This window comes from Gossypium hirsutum, chromosome D05 (genome assembly GCF_007990345.1).
Source record: "Gossypium hirsutum isolate 1008001.06 chromosome D05, Gossypium_hirsutum_v2.1, whole genome shotgun sequence".
NCBI classification, from domain to species: Eukaryota; Viridiplantae; Streptophyta; class Magnoliopsida; order Malvales; family Malvaceae; genus Gossypium; species Gossypium hirsutum.
In genome coordinates this window covers 58,837,601-58,850,811 of record NC_053441.1, presented here as the reverse complement: position 1 = coordinate 58,850,811, position 13,211 = coordinate 58,837,601, and the positions used below count along the sequence as shown (strand labels likewise).

At 34.0% G+C, this 13,211-nt stretch overlaps 1 protein-coding gene across 1 annotated transcript; it reads left to right on the top strand.

Moving 5' to 3' along the window:
- The first annotated feature begins 1,094 nt into the window (after positions 1 to 1,094).
- LOC121217252 (probable disease resistance protein At1g61300) lies at positions 1,095 to 8,858 on the top strand. Its single transcript, XM_041092777.1, has 2 exons — positions 1,095 to 3,236; positions 8,277 to 8,858. Exons 1-2 carry the CDS (start codon positions 1,095 to 1,097, stop codon positions 8,856 to 8,858), a joined length of 2,724 nt encoding a protein of 907 aa, XP_040948711.1.
- Positions 8,859 to 13,211: the final 4,353 nt, after the last annotated feature.

Here is a 13,211-nt window from a genome sequence, read left to right as displayed (position 1 = left end):
TTATATTTTCTATCAATTTGATCTTAATTTTGTATAAAGGTTATAAAAAAAACTCAAAATTATTTATAAAATAGAAAAATGTATATAAAAATTGTAGAAAAATAAAATATTGAAATGTTTATCCCTCATTTTCTCTATTTTTGAAATGTTTATCTACTGTTATTTACTTTTAAATTTTATAATATTCTAAAATTTTAAAACAATTTCAAATTTGGGTACAATGATAATTTGAATTTCGGCTATTTCTAATAGTGAACACCCAATCAATAAACCACAATTTGGATTTAAAAGTGTAACTTATGAAGGAATTTATATGTACGTAACTAAATATTTATTTCAAGTTGTAACATATAATTAGGCATTCTTAGACCATACTTTCCCATTATTATGCTGCTGCTGCTGCTGATGTTGTTGTTACAATTGAGAACCAAGATGACTTCAAAACTTGTTAGTAATGTCCAGAATGAATGGAAAGGACATGGCAGATTAGTGATTTATTACAGATTTAAAGAAGAATCAAATTGTAAATCAGGGCAGAAGCAAAGGAAAAGTAAAAAAAGATGGGATTCCTTACTTAATACTTTTGCCTTTGTACCCACAACATTCTTTCTTCTTTCACAAAATTTCAACCTACTTTTCTATCATTTGCTTATTTCATTACATATGCTTTTCTTTGCTTAATGGTTCTGCCTTTCAGCCCACAACAGTCTTTCTTCTTCACTGTTTTTAATTTGTTTTGATCTCCAAGGTCTATCACCAAATTTCAAGCATCCCGTCAAAGGTAATTTTCTTTCATTTGCTTCATCCATGACTATGCAATGATTGTTTTTTATTATCTGCTAGCTTTGTAAGATAGTCAAGGAAGTCAACTTCACTGCTTCATTTTCAGTTCTAATCTCTCAACACATTTCAGCCACTAAGTCAGGTAATAAGGCAATGATTTTCATCATGTTTCTGTCTGCCACCTATCCATAGCTCCATCTAATAAAGGCCATTGCATTTATGATTCCTTTTCATGCTTACACTAACATATAAAAAATTATTCAAAAATCCAATACACTAACATATATGATTGCGTTGCAGGGCCAGAGCAAATGGAATACGTAGAGCCCGGTGTTGGCATTGCAAATTGTCTTGGACCTCCTCTTTGTAAACACTTGAAATATCACAGAAAGCTGAATGATTATGTGAGAAACTTCGGAAGGATCAGAGATGAATTGAATTGTAAAATGGCAGACATAGAGCGGCAATTGAAAGCAGAGCTTCTTTCTCCTAGGGGGAAGATACCAAAGCAGGGAGTCGAAAATTGGTTGAAAGATGCGAAAGAGATGATTGCGGAAGCACAGGATGTAGAAATTAAAGTCAGAAACGGGAGATATCTCTGTCGTGCTTGGAACGGAAAGCTGGTTGATGAAAAGACTCGAGAAATGAAGGAATTTCTTGATAAAGCTCCTAATGCCTCTGAAGCTCTTGCCATGGATGGTCCAAGTGGTGGGTTGCCACTGCCAACATCAGAACTAGTTGGGGAGGAAGCTGCCAGAAAAGAGATTTGGGCATGTTTGATGCAAGAGGAGGTAAAAAAGATTGGGGTTTGGGGGATGGGCGGTGTGGGTAAAACCACGATCATGAAGCACATCCACAATGATCTTTTGAAAGAACAAAGATTTGAAAGAGTAGTCTGGGTTGCCATATCAAAGGAGTCCAGTGTAATGAAGGTACAAGATGATATTGCAAGTGCTTTGAAGTTGAAGGAAGATTTGGCCATAGAAGGAGACAAGCTCAGACGAGCTGCAATCTTGTCAGAAATGCTGAAGAAAGTAGGAAAGCATGTTCTAATCCTAGATGATGTGTGGGATGAAGTCTCTCTAGAAGAAGTTGGGATCCCTGAGCCGAGTGACAACAATGGCTGCAAGTTGGTGTTGACAACCCGTTCGAAGCATGTCTGTAAGTATATGGATTGCACGGTGATAAAAGTGAAGCCCCTTTCAGCACAACAGGCATTGACACTATTCTTGAGTAAAGTTGGGCCTAACATAGTGCAAAATCAAAATTTAATGCCAATTTTGAGGCTCGTTATCGAAGAATGTGCGGGTCTGCCTCTTACAATTGTCGTTGTAGCTAGTACATTGAAAGGAGAAGAGGAACCCCTTATTTGGAAAAACGCACTCAGGGAATTGAAAGAGACAATAGAAAAAGTGGAGGGAGTGGAAGCTAAAGTGATAGAGCGTTTGAAATTTAGCTTCGATCACTTAAAGGACGAGAAAGTGAAATATTGTTTCTTACATTGGGCATTATTTCCTGAAGATTTTGAAATTTGGAAGGATGAGTTAATTGAGTGCTGGATTGAAGAGGGATTCCTAGATGATATGGCTACAAGACACGAAATGAAAGGCAAGGGCCATGTTATTTTGAAGAAGTTGGAAGATAATTGCTTGTTGGAAAATATTACCACTGAATTTGGTTTACATCGCATAAAGATGCATGATGCAGTGAGAGACATGGCACTGTCGATCACAAGAATGAATCCTCGATATATGATACAAGCAGGTTCGCAATTAGAAGAGTTACCAGAAAAGGAGCAATGGAGTCCGGATATTGAGAAAGTGTCACTTATGTATAACTCCATATCAGAAGTTTGCATAGATGTGCTGCCTACAAAATGTCAACTGCTCACAACCTTGTTATTGCGGGGGAACCCTGTAAAGAAAATCCCATATTCTTTATTCATGAACATGCATTGTCTTAGTGTTCTCAATTTGTCTTTTACAAAGATCGAGAGTTTACCAAATTCCATCTCTGAACTAAAGAACCTCACAACATTATTGCTTCGTGGCTGTTATCAATTAAGAGATCTGCCATGTCTTTCGATGCTTCAAGAATTGAAGAAGTTAGATCTTTGTTGGACAGAAATTGAGGAAGTCCCTGAAGGCATGGATTTGCTGATAAAGCTAAGATATCTTGATCTTCAAGTGTTCACTCTGAAAGAGATACCCGCTGGACTTTTACCAAAACTCGTTCACCTTCAGCACTTGAGTTTTGATGTGTACAATGAAAAAACAAGTCTAAAAGCAGAGGAGATGGAACCATTGAAGAAGTTGGAGTGCTTTACCGGACGTTTCGAAGACATCAATGAATTCAATAAGTTCATCGCCTCGATGCAACAAAGTAAGAAAAATCTCATCAAGTACTATTTACAGGTGGGCTCATCTTTTATGCCTGCTGCAAGAGATAAAACAGTAACTGATACGAGTCACAAAAGCCCAAATTCTTGAAGGTAAGGCCCAATAAGAAGATTCCAAGCCCAATCAAGAAATCCACCCATACTTAGTTGAAAATCAGGCCAAATTGTCAAAGTGGCCCAAGTTGTAAAGTTTTATTTTTATTTATTTATTTATTTATTTTACTTAGTTTAAATTTTTATATTCAATCCAAGAGTCCCAAATAAAAGACCCTTGGCCGAATTTCCATATTAAAATAATTAGGAGTTTTTTTTAGTTTTAGTTTTAGTGTTCTAATTAAATTAGGAAAACATTTGAAAGGCCTATTTATATGGCTTGGCCAGCCACCCTACATTACATAACAATTACATTGAAAATTTCAGATTTGATTTGAGTGAAAATTCTCTTTGAGTTCTTCAAGGATTTTCTCTTGAGTTTTCTTTAGAAGTTGTTTTAACAATCTTTTTGATTGTGGGAGCCATCTTCAACCTTCTTCTTGCCATTGATATTCTTTGGAGGGGAGATTAGAGCCGTTTGAAGGGAGTTGTGAGATCTTTCGGGATTTCAAGGCTTCTTAGGACTTATCTTTTAATTTCTTACTGTCAATTCTTTCTTTATTTCTGCTTGTGCCGAATCTTTATCTAATTTATTTTCTGTTCTTATTGTGTTTTCAGCCTTTTTCTATCTTAAGGAATTAGCCCAAAAATCCCCAATTTCTAGGGTTCTTGCCGATTCATCCATACTCTTTTTAGGAGAAATTAGATTGCCGAAATTTGGGGAAAACTATCTGGATGTTCAATTGGGCAGAATCGCAATCTCTTCTAGGGTTTCAAGATTCCTTATTAACACTTATTTCTATTCTCAATTTGATTCTTTGCTGATTTGGGGATTTTATTTCAGATCTGGAAATTCAAAGTTCTAATCTTTTAATTTTTCTGTTTCGTTTCGGATCTGATTGTTTAGGGTTTTCGTAGGAGTTTCCCGTGACTTGGCAACTCGATCTTGGTCCGCGCACAACCCCGTATCATTTGGTATCAGATTTTGGGCGTTTCGGGTGTTCTTGGTTGATTTCTAAACTGATCTCAATATTTTAAAGCAAAAACAGCAGTTTTACCCAGAAAAATCTTTCAAAAAAAATTTATTTGAGTGGGTAAACGTTGTCAAATTGATCTGAAATTTTACATACATATTTGTGGCACTGTGATTGAATATAAAAAAAATTATTCCCGCAAAAAAATCAGTCAAAAAAGTCAAAAAATAGAAAAAAAGACGAAATCCAATAAAAATTTTAAAAAAATTCAGAGGGTTGAGTTTGGTTCCCAAACTTTCCAGATCAAAAATTAAATATTTAAGGACATTCGAGATTTAATTTTGTGATTTTTTGAGATCGGGAACACCTGGAACGAAGTTGTCAAGTTACTCCACAGTTTTTCGGGTTTTCTGTTTTCAGCAATTTTTATTGATTCTTAGCTGTAGGTTTTCATTTGTTTGCTTTTTATTATCCTTTTAAAATATCTAACACCTTCTTGTTTCTTGTGTTAGTAGGATTTAAACGTGTGCACAATCCTTCCTCGGTGCAACACGAATCACTTGGTGTCTCGTCAGTTTTTGGCATCCTAGTGCAAATTAGGATTCTTTGGTAGTTTGGTTCACACTCTCTAATTGGTTGATATAAACTCTGATAAAGAACTCACAAGATTGAATTCGACCTCATTGAGAATTTGATTTTTCTTTTTGAGTGATTAATGGTGAGGTTTGCTAACTTTTATTTTTGAGTGTTGAGTGTTTATTTTTTACAGTTTTGAAGATGTCTAAAGGTGATAATAATGATGCACTTATGAAAGTCCAACAACAGTTAGACAGACATACTGCTGCAATCACACAAATAAATGCTACACTTCAAGCATTGAATACTACTTTGAATGAGGTACGAGTGAATCAAAAACATCAATATCGAGATCCAATTAAGGAAGATAGGGATAACCAGCCCCATAGGTGCAGCCCTCAACGTGTCCCTAGAATGGATGATGATTTTCATGATCGTGGACAATCATCTTTGGCAAAACCAAAGAGCGAGCAGCAATGAGAACATCTCTTTCATACTCGCTGCCATGTACAAGGTAAGCTTTGTAGAGTTATTATTGATTGTGAAAGTTGCTCGAACATAGCCAGCACGACGATGGTGGAAAAGCTTTGCTTAACCACTACCAAGCATCCACAACCTTATCAACTACAAGGGCTTAGCAACAAAGGCCAATTTAGGGTCACTCAACAAGTGCGCATCGCCTTTTCTATCGGTAAGTATCAAGACGAAGTTGTGTGCGACGTAATGCCTATTCAAGCCTGCCATTTGTTGCTAGGAGAACCGTGGCAACTGGATCGAAAAGTCACTCACGATGGTCGTACCAATAGGTATTCTTTCAAGCATCAAGGAAAGAAACTCACCTTAGTGCCGCTCACTCTGGAACAAGTCCATGAGGACCAAATCAAACTGAAAAATTCTGTTAAAACAAGTGAGGAAAAAGAAAAAGAGAATGAAAAAGAGCAAAAAGAGATTGAGAGTGAAAAAGAAATTGAAGAAAGAAGAGAAAATGAATTAGAAAAAGAAACAAAAGAAAAAGACGTGGAAAGGGTAGTGAGGAATGTTTCCACTAACCAAGATATGAATTTTTCTTGTGTTGCTACTTTTCAGGTTCCCGAAAGATCGAAAGATAACTTTCAACTTCAATACCTCTCAAATGAAAGACGCTTTCATACGATCAACTTAAGCAAAGATGAAATCACACTACATGATCCCGAAGGTAAGCGAGGTAAGGAAATTTTAGAAACCGAGTCCAGTGCAGATTTGAAAATTATTGATAAAACTTTTGGTGACTTAGTTCTTAAAAGATCCCCTCATTTTGATCCGATTAATTGTTACTCTTCGATTGTGGTTGATAAAGTCATTACGAAAAGAAGCGTGATTTGTTATTCTCTTGATTTACCTTGTGTAAAATCCTTGAATTTGTCCAAATCTGTTTTGGAGAATAAGGTAACGAAATTTTCCAAATTTGTTTTCAATTTATATTCGTGCCTTAAACAGTTTATGTGGTTGTACATGAAGTTTGAGTTCCATTTGACAAACGTTAACTCAACAACGAAGATTCGACTACACTATGCCCCCGATGAGCGAAGGTTTGTTTTAAATGAAAAAGGTAAAATCGACCCTTATTCTTTTGCTTATCGAGGTAAGATGCTTGAAACCTTTGAAACACTTTTGTACTCCTCGGATAGTGGTAAAGATCGTGTTGATGAACACTTAGATCGAAACGTGCTTGACTGTCCTATTTTATTTATTGATGATCTATCTGTTTTGATGGTTGATAAAAAGATTCTTGTTTTTGATAATGCATGTGTGAGTAAATCTATAGACCGTCGATTAATGCATGGTATGATTATGCAACTCTGTGAACCATGTGAATCTTTTCAAATACCTACTTGTGACGATTATGTTTACCATTTGATTTATTACTCGCAATTTATTCATGGTTTGTGGGAACAATGTGAGACGACTGAATGCCTTAAAACATGTCCATCTTTGTTTCAAATATTTGACGAGGCAGTGGTGAGTAAATTAGATTGTTTGCATGGTAATCTGAATCTGTCCATTCACATGCGTTATACCTGTTTTGTTATGCTTATGATTGGACTACAAGCTTATTTCCGTTGCTATTTACTATCTCATGGCTATTCTTCTCAGTGGACTCAATTGCCATTAGTCCCGTTCGATAGAGGAAAGTCGAGTTCATTTGATTTTTCAGATTCGAGGACGAATCTTTTTGATGAAGGGGGGAATGATACGAGTCACAAAAGCCCAAATTCTTGAAGGTAAGGCCCAATAAGAAGATTCCAAGCCCAATCAAGAAATCCACCCATACTTAGTTGAAAATCAGGCCAAATTGTCAAAGTGGCCCAAGTTGTAAAGTTTTATTTTTATTTATTTATTTATTTATTTTACTTAGTTTAAATTTTTATATTCAATCCAAGAGTCCCAAATAAAAGACCCTTGGCCGAATTTCCATATTAAAATAATTAGGAGTTTTTTTTTAGTTTTAGTTTTAGTGTTCTAATTAAATTAGGAAAACATTTGAAAGGCCTATTTATATGGCTTGGCCAGCCACCCTACATTACATTACAATTACATTGAAAATTTCAGATTTGATTTGAGTGAAAATTCTCTTTGAGTTCTTCAAGGATTTTCTCTTGAGTTTTCTTTAGAAGTTGTTTTAACAATCTTTTTTATTGTGGGAGCCATCTTCAACCTTCTTCTTGCCATTGATATTCTTTGGAGGGGAGATTAGAGCCGTTTGAAGGGAGTTGTGAGATCTTTCGGGATTTCAAGGCTTCTTAGGACTTATCTTTTAATTTCTTACTGTCAATTCTTTCTTTATTTCTGCTTGTGCCGAATCTTTATCTAATTTATTTTCTGTTCTTATTGTGTTTTCAGCCTTTTTCTATCTTAAGGAATTAGCCCAAAAATCCCCAATTTCTAGGGTTCTTGCCGATTCATCCATACTCTTTTTGGGAGAAATTAGATTGCCGAAATTTGGGGAAAACTATCTGGGTGTTCAATTGGGCAGAATCGCAATCTCTTCTAGGGTTTCAAGATTCCTTATTAACACTTATTTCTATTCTCAATTTGATTCTTTGCTGATTTGGGGATTTTATTTCAGATCTGGAAATTCAAAGTTCTAATCTTTTAATTTTTCTGTTTCGTTTCGGATCTGATTGTTTAGGGTTTTCGTAGGAGTTTCCCGTGACTTGGCAACTCGATCTTGGTCCGCGCGCAACCCCGTATCAGTAACAATTGGAGGAGTCCAGAATTGGGAAGGTGAGTTAATTACGCACCCAATTGAAAATCAACACTTGAATATTGTAAAGTGCGACTATTTGAGAAACATAGTCGATGATAATTCTTCCCTGAAAAATGCGATTGACTTGAGGATTTATGAATGTAAAGGGATAGAGTGTGTTGTTTCCTTGTCCTCTTTTGCCTCTTCTTCCGCTCATCCATTTCAGAGCGTCGAGATATTGGATCTTCAACATCTGCCAAAGTTGAGTGCCCTTATTATGAATGATGCAGGAATTGGTTCAGCAACAACATCAACATTTGCTCCGTCTACCACCTTTTCCCATCTTAAGAAATTTTATTTACAGAGATGCTCAAGTATGAAGACGTTGCTTCCACATTGGTTGCTTCCAAACCTCCAAAACCTGGAAGAAATACATGTGGGTGCTTGTAGTCAGCTAGTAGAAATATTGGGAGCAGCAACATCAGAAGTTGAAGAAAAAGGGAGTGATGCATTAATCAAATTCCATCTTCCCAAATTGGGAGAGGTGGAATTGTGGAGATTACCAAATTTGAAGAGCATATGCAGCAAAAGTGGAGTGATGGTTTGTGATTCTCTCCAACTTATCCATATTACTAGATGTGATAAACTGAAGAGAATTCCTCCATTTGTTCCCCTTGTTGGCAATGGGCAGCCATTTGCATATGCTCCACCTTCTCTTACCATCAGGTCAAGCACAGAATGGTGGGAATGGTTGGAGTGGGATGACCATCCAAACTTAAAAAATGTTCTTCGCTTCAACCCCTTTTGAGGATAAGAGAGGAGAACAGGAATGATGGAAGGAAGAGGTTAAGAGCACAAATAAATAAAGAAATCAAAGTGCCTACACTTTTTAAACATTGTCCCTCTCTTACCATTCCTTCTATTCTCTTATTCTTCTCTAACATATTCATATTTATAATTAAAACATTTAAGTTATAAACTTATTTTGATATGATATCAAATCAAATATTATTATGGTCTTTTACCTCATTCAACACTAGTCTATTATTTTGTAAATTTTAATAAATTTTAAATTTTATATAAAATATATATACACAATAGAAGATGGCTATAAATCCCTCCATGTCTTGAGTCGGTCCAACTCGAATTCAATTTAAATAATATAAAATATTTTTAAAACTTAATTTAATTATAAAAATATATAAATATTAATATAAAATTATTTTTTAAAATATTCTTGCACAGTAATGTAGAATTTTGGGATCAACCAAGTTAGGCCGAAAACCGGCCTAGGCTTGAAAAAGTATTAAAACTTAAATGGTATTAAAAATTAAAATATATTTTATTTTTATTAATATTTAAATAAAATATAAACATATATTAATCAAAATGATTTAAGGTGAGGCAAAACTATGATCTTGCTTTTATTTACAATAAAAGTTAGGAAAGTACTGTAAATTCTTTAATTTTCAATACATACAATGTAGAGAAATTTTGGAGGGTTTAAAAACAATTATCCCTCATTTTCTCTCACTTTATTTATTTTTAAAATTTTTATTTACTTTTATTTAATTTTTTATTTTATAATTTTCTAAAATTTTAAAAATAATTTCAAATTTTTACCATTTTATATATTATCAAGATTAAATTGACTGAAAGTAGAAAATTTGAGGACTAAAATTGTTATTATACTAATTAAAAAAATGTCACTTAATAGTCGAGTGATAAAAAAAATACAATTTTGAAAACATTAATATCGAATTTACATTACCTCTGTGGAACATAAAAACGAAAGTTGCCCCGAAGACCATAAAAATTGACTCATAATATTTTTTGTTTTCTTTGATTATTGTTTCCATAACTATTACTGTGCGGAGATAAAAATAAATTTATGAGAAATTAAAAAAGATTCCAATGTGTGTATCAATGTCACTATTTTAAAGTTCTATTTGCCCCCACCTATTTATTGCTGTGCAAACGAGTTACTCGCAAATTGACCTCGAGGATACAATGAAACCTAATGATTTCGAAGTTTTGCACTGATATTTATAAAATTATCTACTTAATTAAAAAATGATATTTATAAATTTTATTACTATATTATATTATTAATTATTTAATTTTATACTATATTATTTCTTATTATTTTATCCATAATTTATTCATGTATTATAAATTATTTATTACTATGTTACGAAGTGTTTACCCTTTTTATATAATTAATTTATAATTATGTCTTTAAAATGATTATGCTATCAATCATTCATGCATTTTTTACTAATAATTCTAGTAAAAGTTTTAACATTGAAAAGCACATAAGTTAGAAATAATTATAAATTAACATTTCTATAATTTTTTTAATTTTAAAATATGCAATTTTAAAAATTAACCCATTTAGATATCATATTATAGAACTTGTAGTATAATTATATTTTAGTTTATACAATAGGGTATGTAATCAATAATTTATTTGTATGCTATCAGTGATTATTATTATATCATATTTACATAATGTTGTCATGTCACATCCCAAAAATCGGGATAGTAAATCGGGGGTTAGTGAATCAAAAATCGTAATTAAGTTAGATCATTACAATAATTAGAAATTAATTAAATAAAATATTAAAATTAATATAATTAATAATTTTAAGATATTAAAATTGGGTGTTCGGAAGTTAATTTGGTTAAAATGGATTTTTTAAAAATATCAGGTTTGAAAATAATTTAAAAAAATGTGTTTTAATTGAGCTAAGGTCTGAATGGAAAAATAAAGGAAAACTGGAAGTTTTAAAATGCAATTTTTCCTCATTTTAAAAAAACTACTCATCTTCCCCATTTCTTTAAGAACCCGACATCCCTTCCCTCCATTGAATTTCACATTCAAAATTTCCCCAAATTCAACTATAATATTTTCTCTCAAAATTAACTCATCCTTAATGATTTTTCTAGCTATCCAAACACATCCACACCTTCCAATTTTCAATAGTAAGTGTTTCTACCTAAACTAATGATGATTTGCAAATGATGCTTAAATGTGATATGTTATGTGTTGTATATTGAGATGACAATAAAAATGTTATGTGTTCATGACTGGATATGATATGAGTCTTGCTGATTTTATATACACTATATGAGATCTATATGTTGTGACTATTTGAGCATAATGTGAGCACTTGTAAGTGCATGATATGAGACTTGAATATGTGATATGAACATGAGTTGTGTGATATGTGAAAGTGTGCATAAAACAATAAGTATACATGTTTAAGTGGATGTTTTTGGAGGGTGATAGCTTTACGCTACACATTATATTGGTCGTATTTGAAAATCTGGTTACCCAATGCAATATATTTTGTACATATGCTTCATAATCACATTCTGGCAACATATTAATGTGAATGCTATGAATTATGCTTTATTGCTCACCGTGATTAATTGTGATTGTATGCTTTCTTTTAACTTTGGATATTGTGATTACTTGTGGCAATTTCTAAGCACTCACTGAGCTTGAAAAAGCTCACACTCTTTTATATTTAACACTGCCTCTTACAATTGTCGTCATAGCTGGTACATTGAGAGGAGAAGATGACCCTCTTATTTGGAAAAACACACTCAGGGAATTGAAAGAGAGAATAGGGAAAGTGAAAGAAGGGGAAGATAAAGTGATCGAGAGTTTGAAAGTTAGCTTCAATCACTTAAAAGACGAGAAAATGAAGCATTGTTTCTTACATTGCGCATTATACCCTGAAGATTTTCAAATTTGGAAGGATGGGCTAATTGAGTGCTGGATTGAAGAGGGATTCATAGATGATATGAGTACAAGACAAGAAATGAAAGATAAGGGCCATGTTATTTTGAAGAAATTAGAAGATAATTGCTTGTTGGAAAATGTCTCGAGTGAAAGAGTGAAAATGCATGATGCAGTGAGAGACATGGCATTGTCAATCACAAGAACGAATCCTCGATATATGATACAAGCAGGTTTGCAATTAGAAGAGTTACCAGAAAAGGAGCAATGGGGTCCGGATATCGAGAAAGTGTCACTTATGTATAACTCCATATCAGAAATTTCCATAGATGTGCTGCCCACAAAATGTCAACTGCTCACAACCTTGTTATTGCAGGGTAATCCTATAAAGAAGATCCCATATTCTTTCTTCATAAGCTTGCCCTGTCTTTGTGTTCTCAATTTGTCTTTTACAAAGATCGAGAGTTTACCAAATTCCATCTCTGAACTAAAGAACCTCACAACATTGTTGCTTCGTGGCTGTTCTGAATTAAGAGATCTGCCATGCCTTTCGATGCTTCAAGAATTTTAGAAGTTGGATCTTTGTGGGACTAAAATTGAGGAAGTCCCTAAAGGAATGGATATGCTGATAAAGCTAAGATATCTTGATCTTCCACTTCTCACTCTGAAAGAGACACCCGCTGGACTTTTACCAAAACTCATTCACCTTCAGCACTTGGGTTTTCATGAGAACAATGAAAAAACGAGTCTAAAAGCAGAGGAGATGGAACCATTGAAGAAGTTGGAGTGCTTTACCGGACGTTTCGAAGACATCAATGAATTCAATAAGTTCATCTCCTCAATGCAACAAAGTAAGAAAAATCTCATCAAGTACTCGTTACAGGTGGGCTCATCTTTTATGCGTGCTACAAGATATAAAACAGTAACAATTGAAGGAGTCCAGAATTGGGAAGGCGATTTAATTATGCACCCAATTGAAATTCAAGAGTTGATTATTTTAAAGTGCGACTATTTGAGAAGCTTAGTCGATGACAAGTCTTCCTTCAAAAATGCGATTGACTTGAGGGTTTGTTGGATTTGGTGGTGTGAAGGGATAGAGTGTGTTGTTTCCCTATTCTCTTTTGCCTCTTCTTCCGCTCATCCATTTCAGAGCCTCGAGGTGTTGTATCTTCAATATCTGCCAAAGTTGAGCGCCCTTATTATGAAAGATGAAGAAATTGGTTCAGCAACAGCATCAACTTTGGCTCCGTCTACGACCTTTTCCCATCTTAAGGAAATTAAGATAGACAGCTGCTCAAGTATGAAGACGTTGCTTCCACATTGGTTGCTTCCAAACCTCCAAAACCTGGAAGAAATACACGTGGAGGCTTGTAGACAGCTAGTAGAAATATTGGGAGCAACAACATCAGAAGT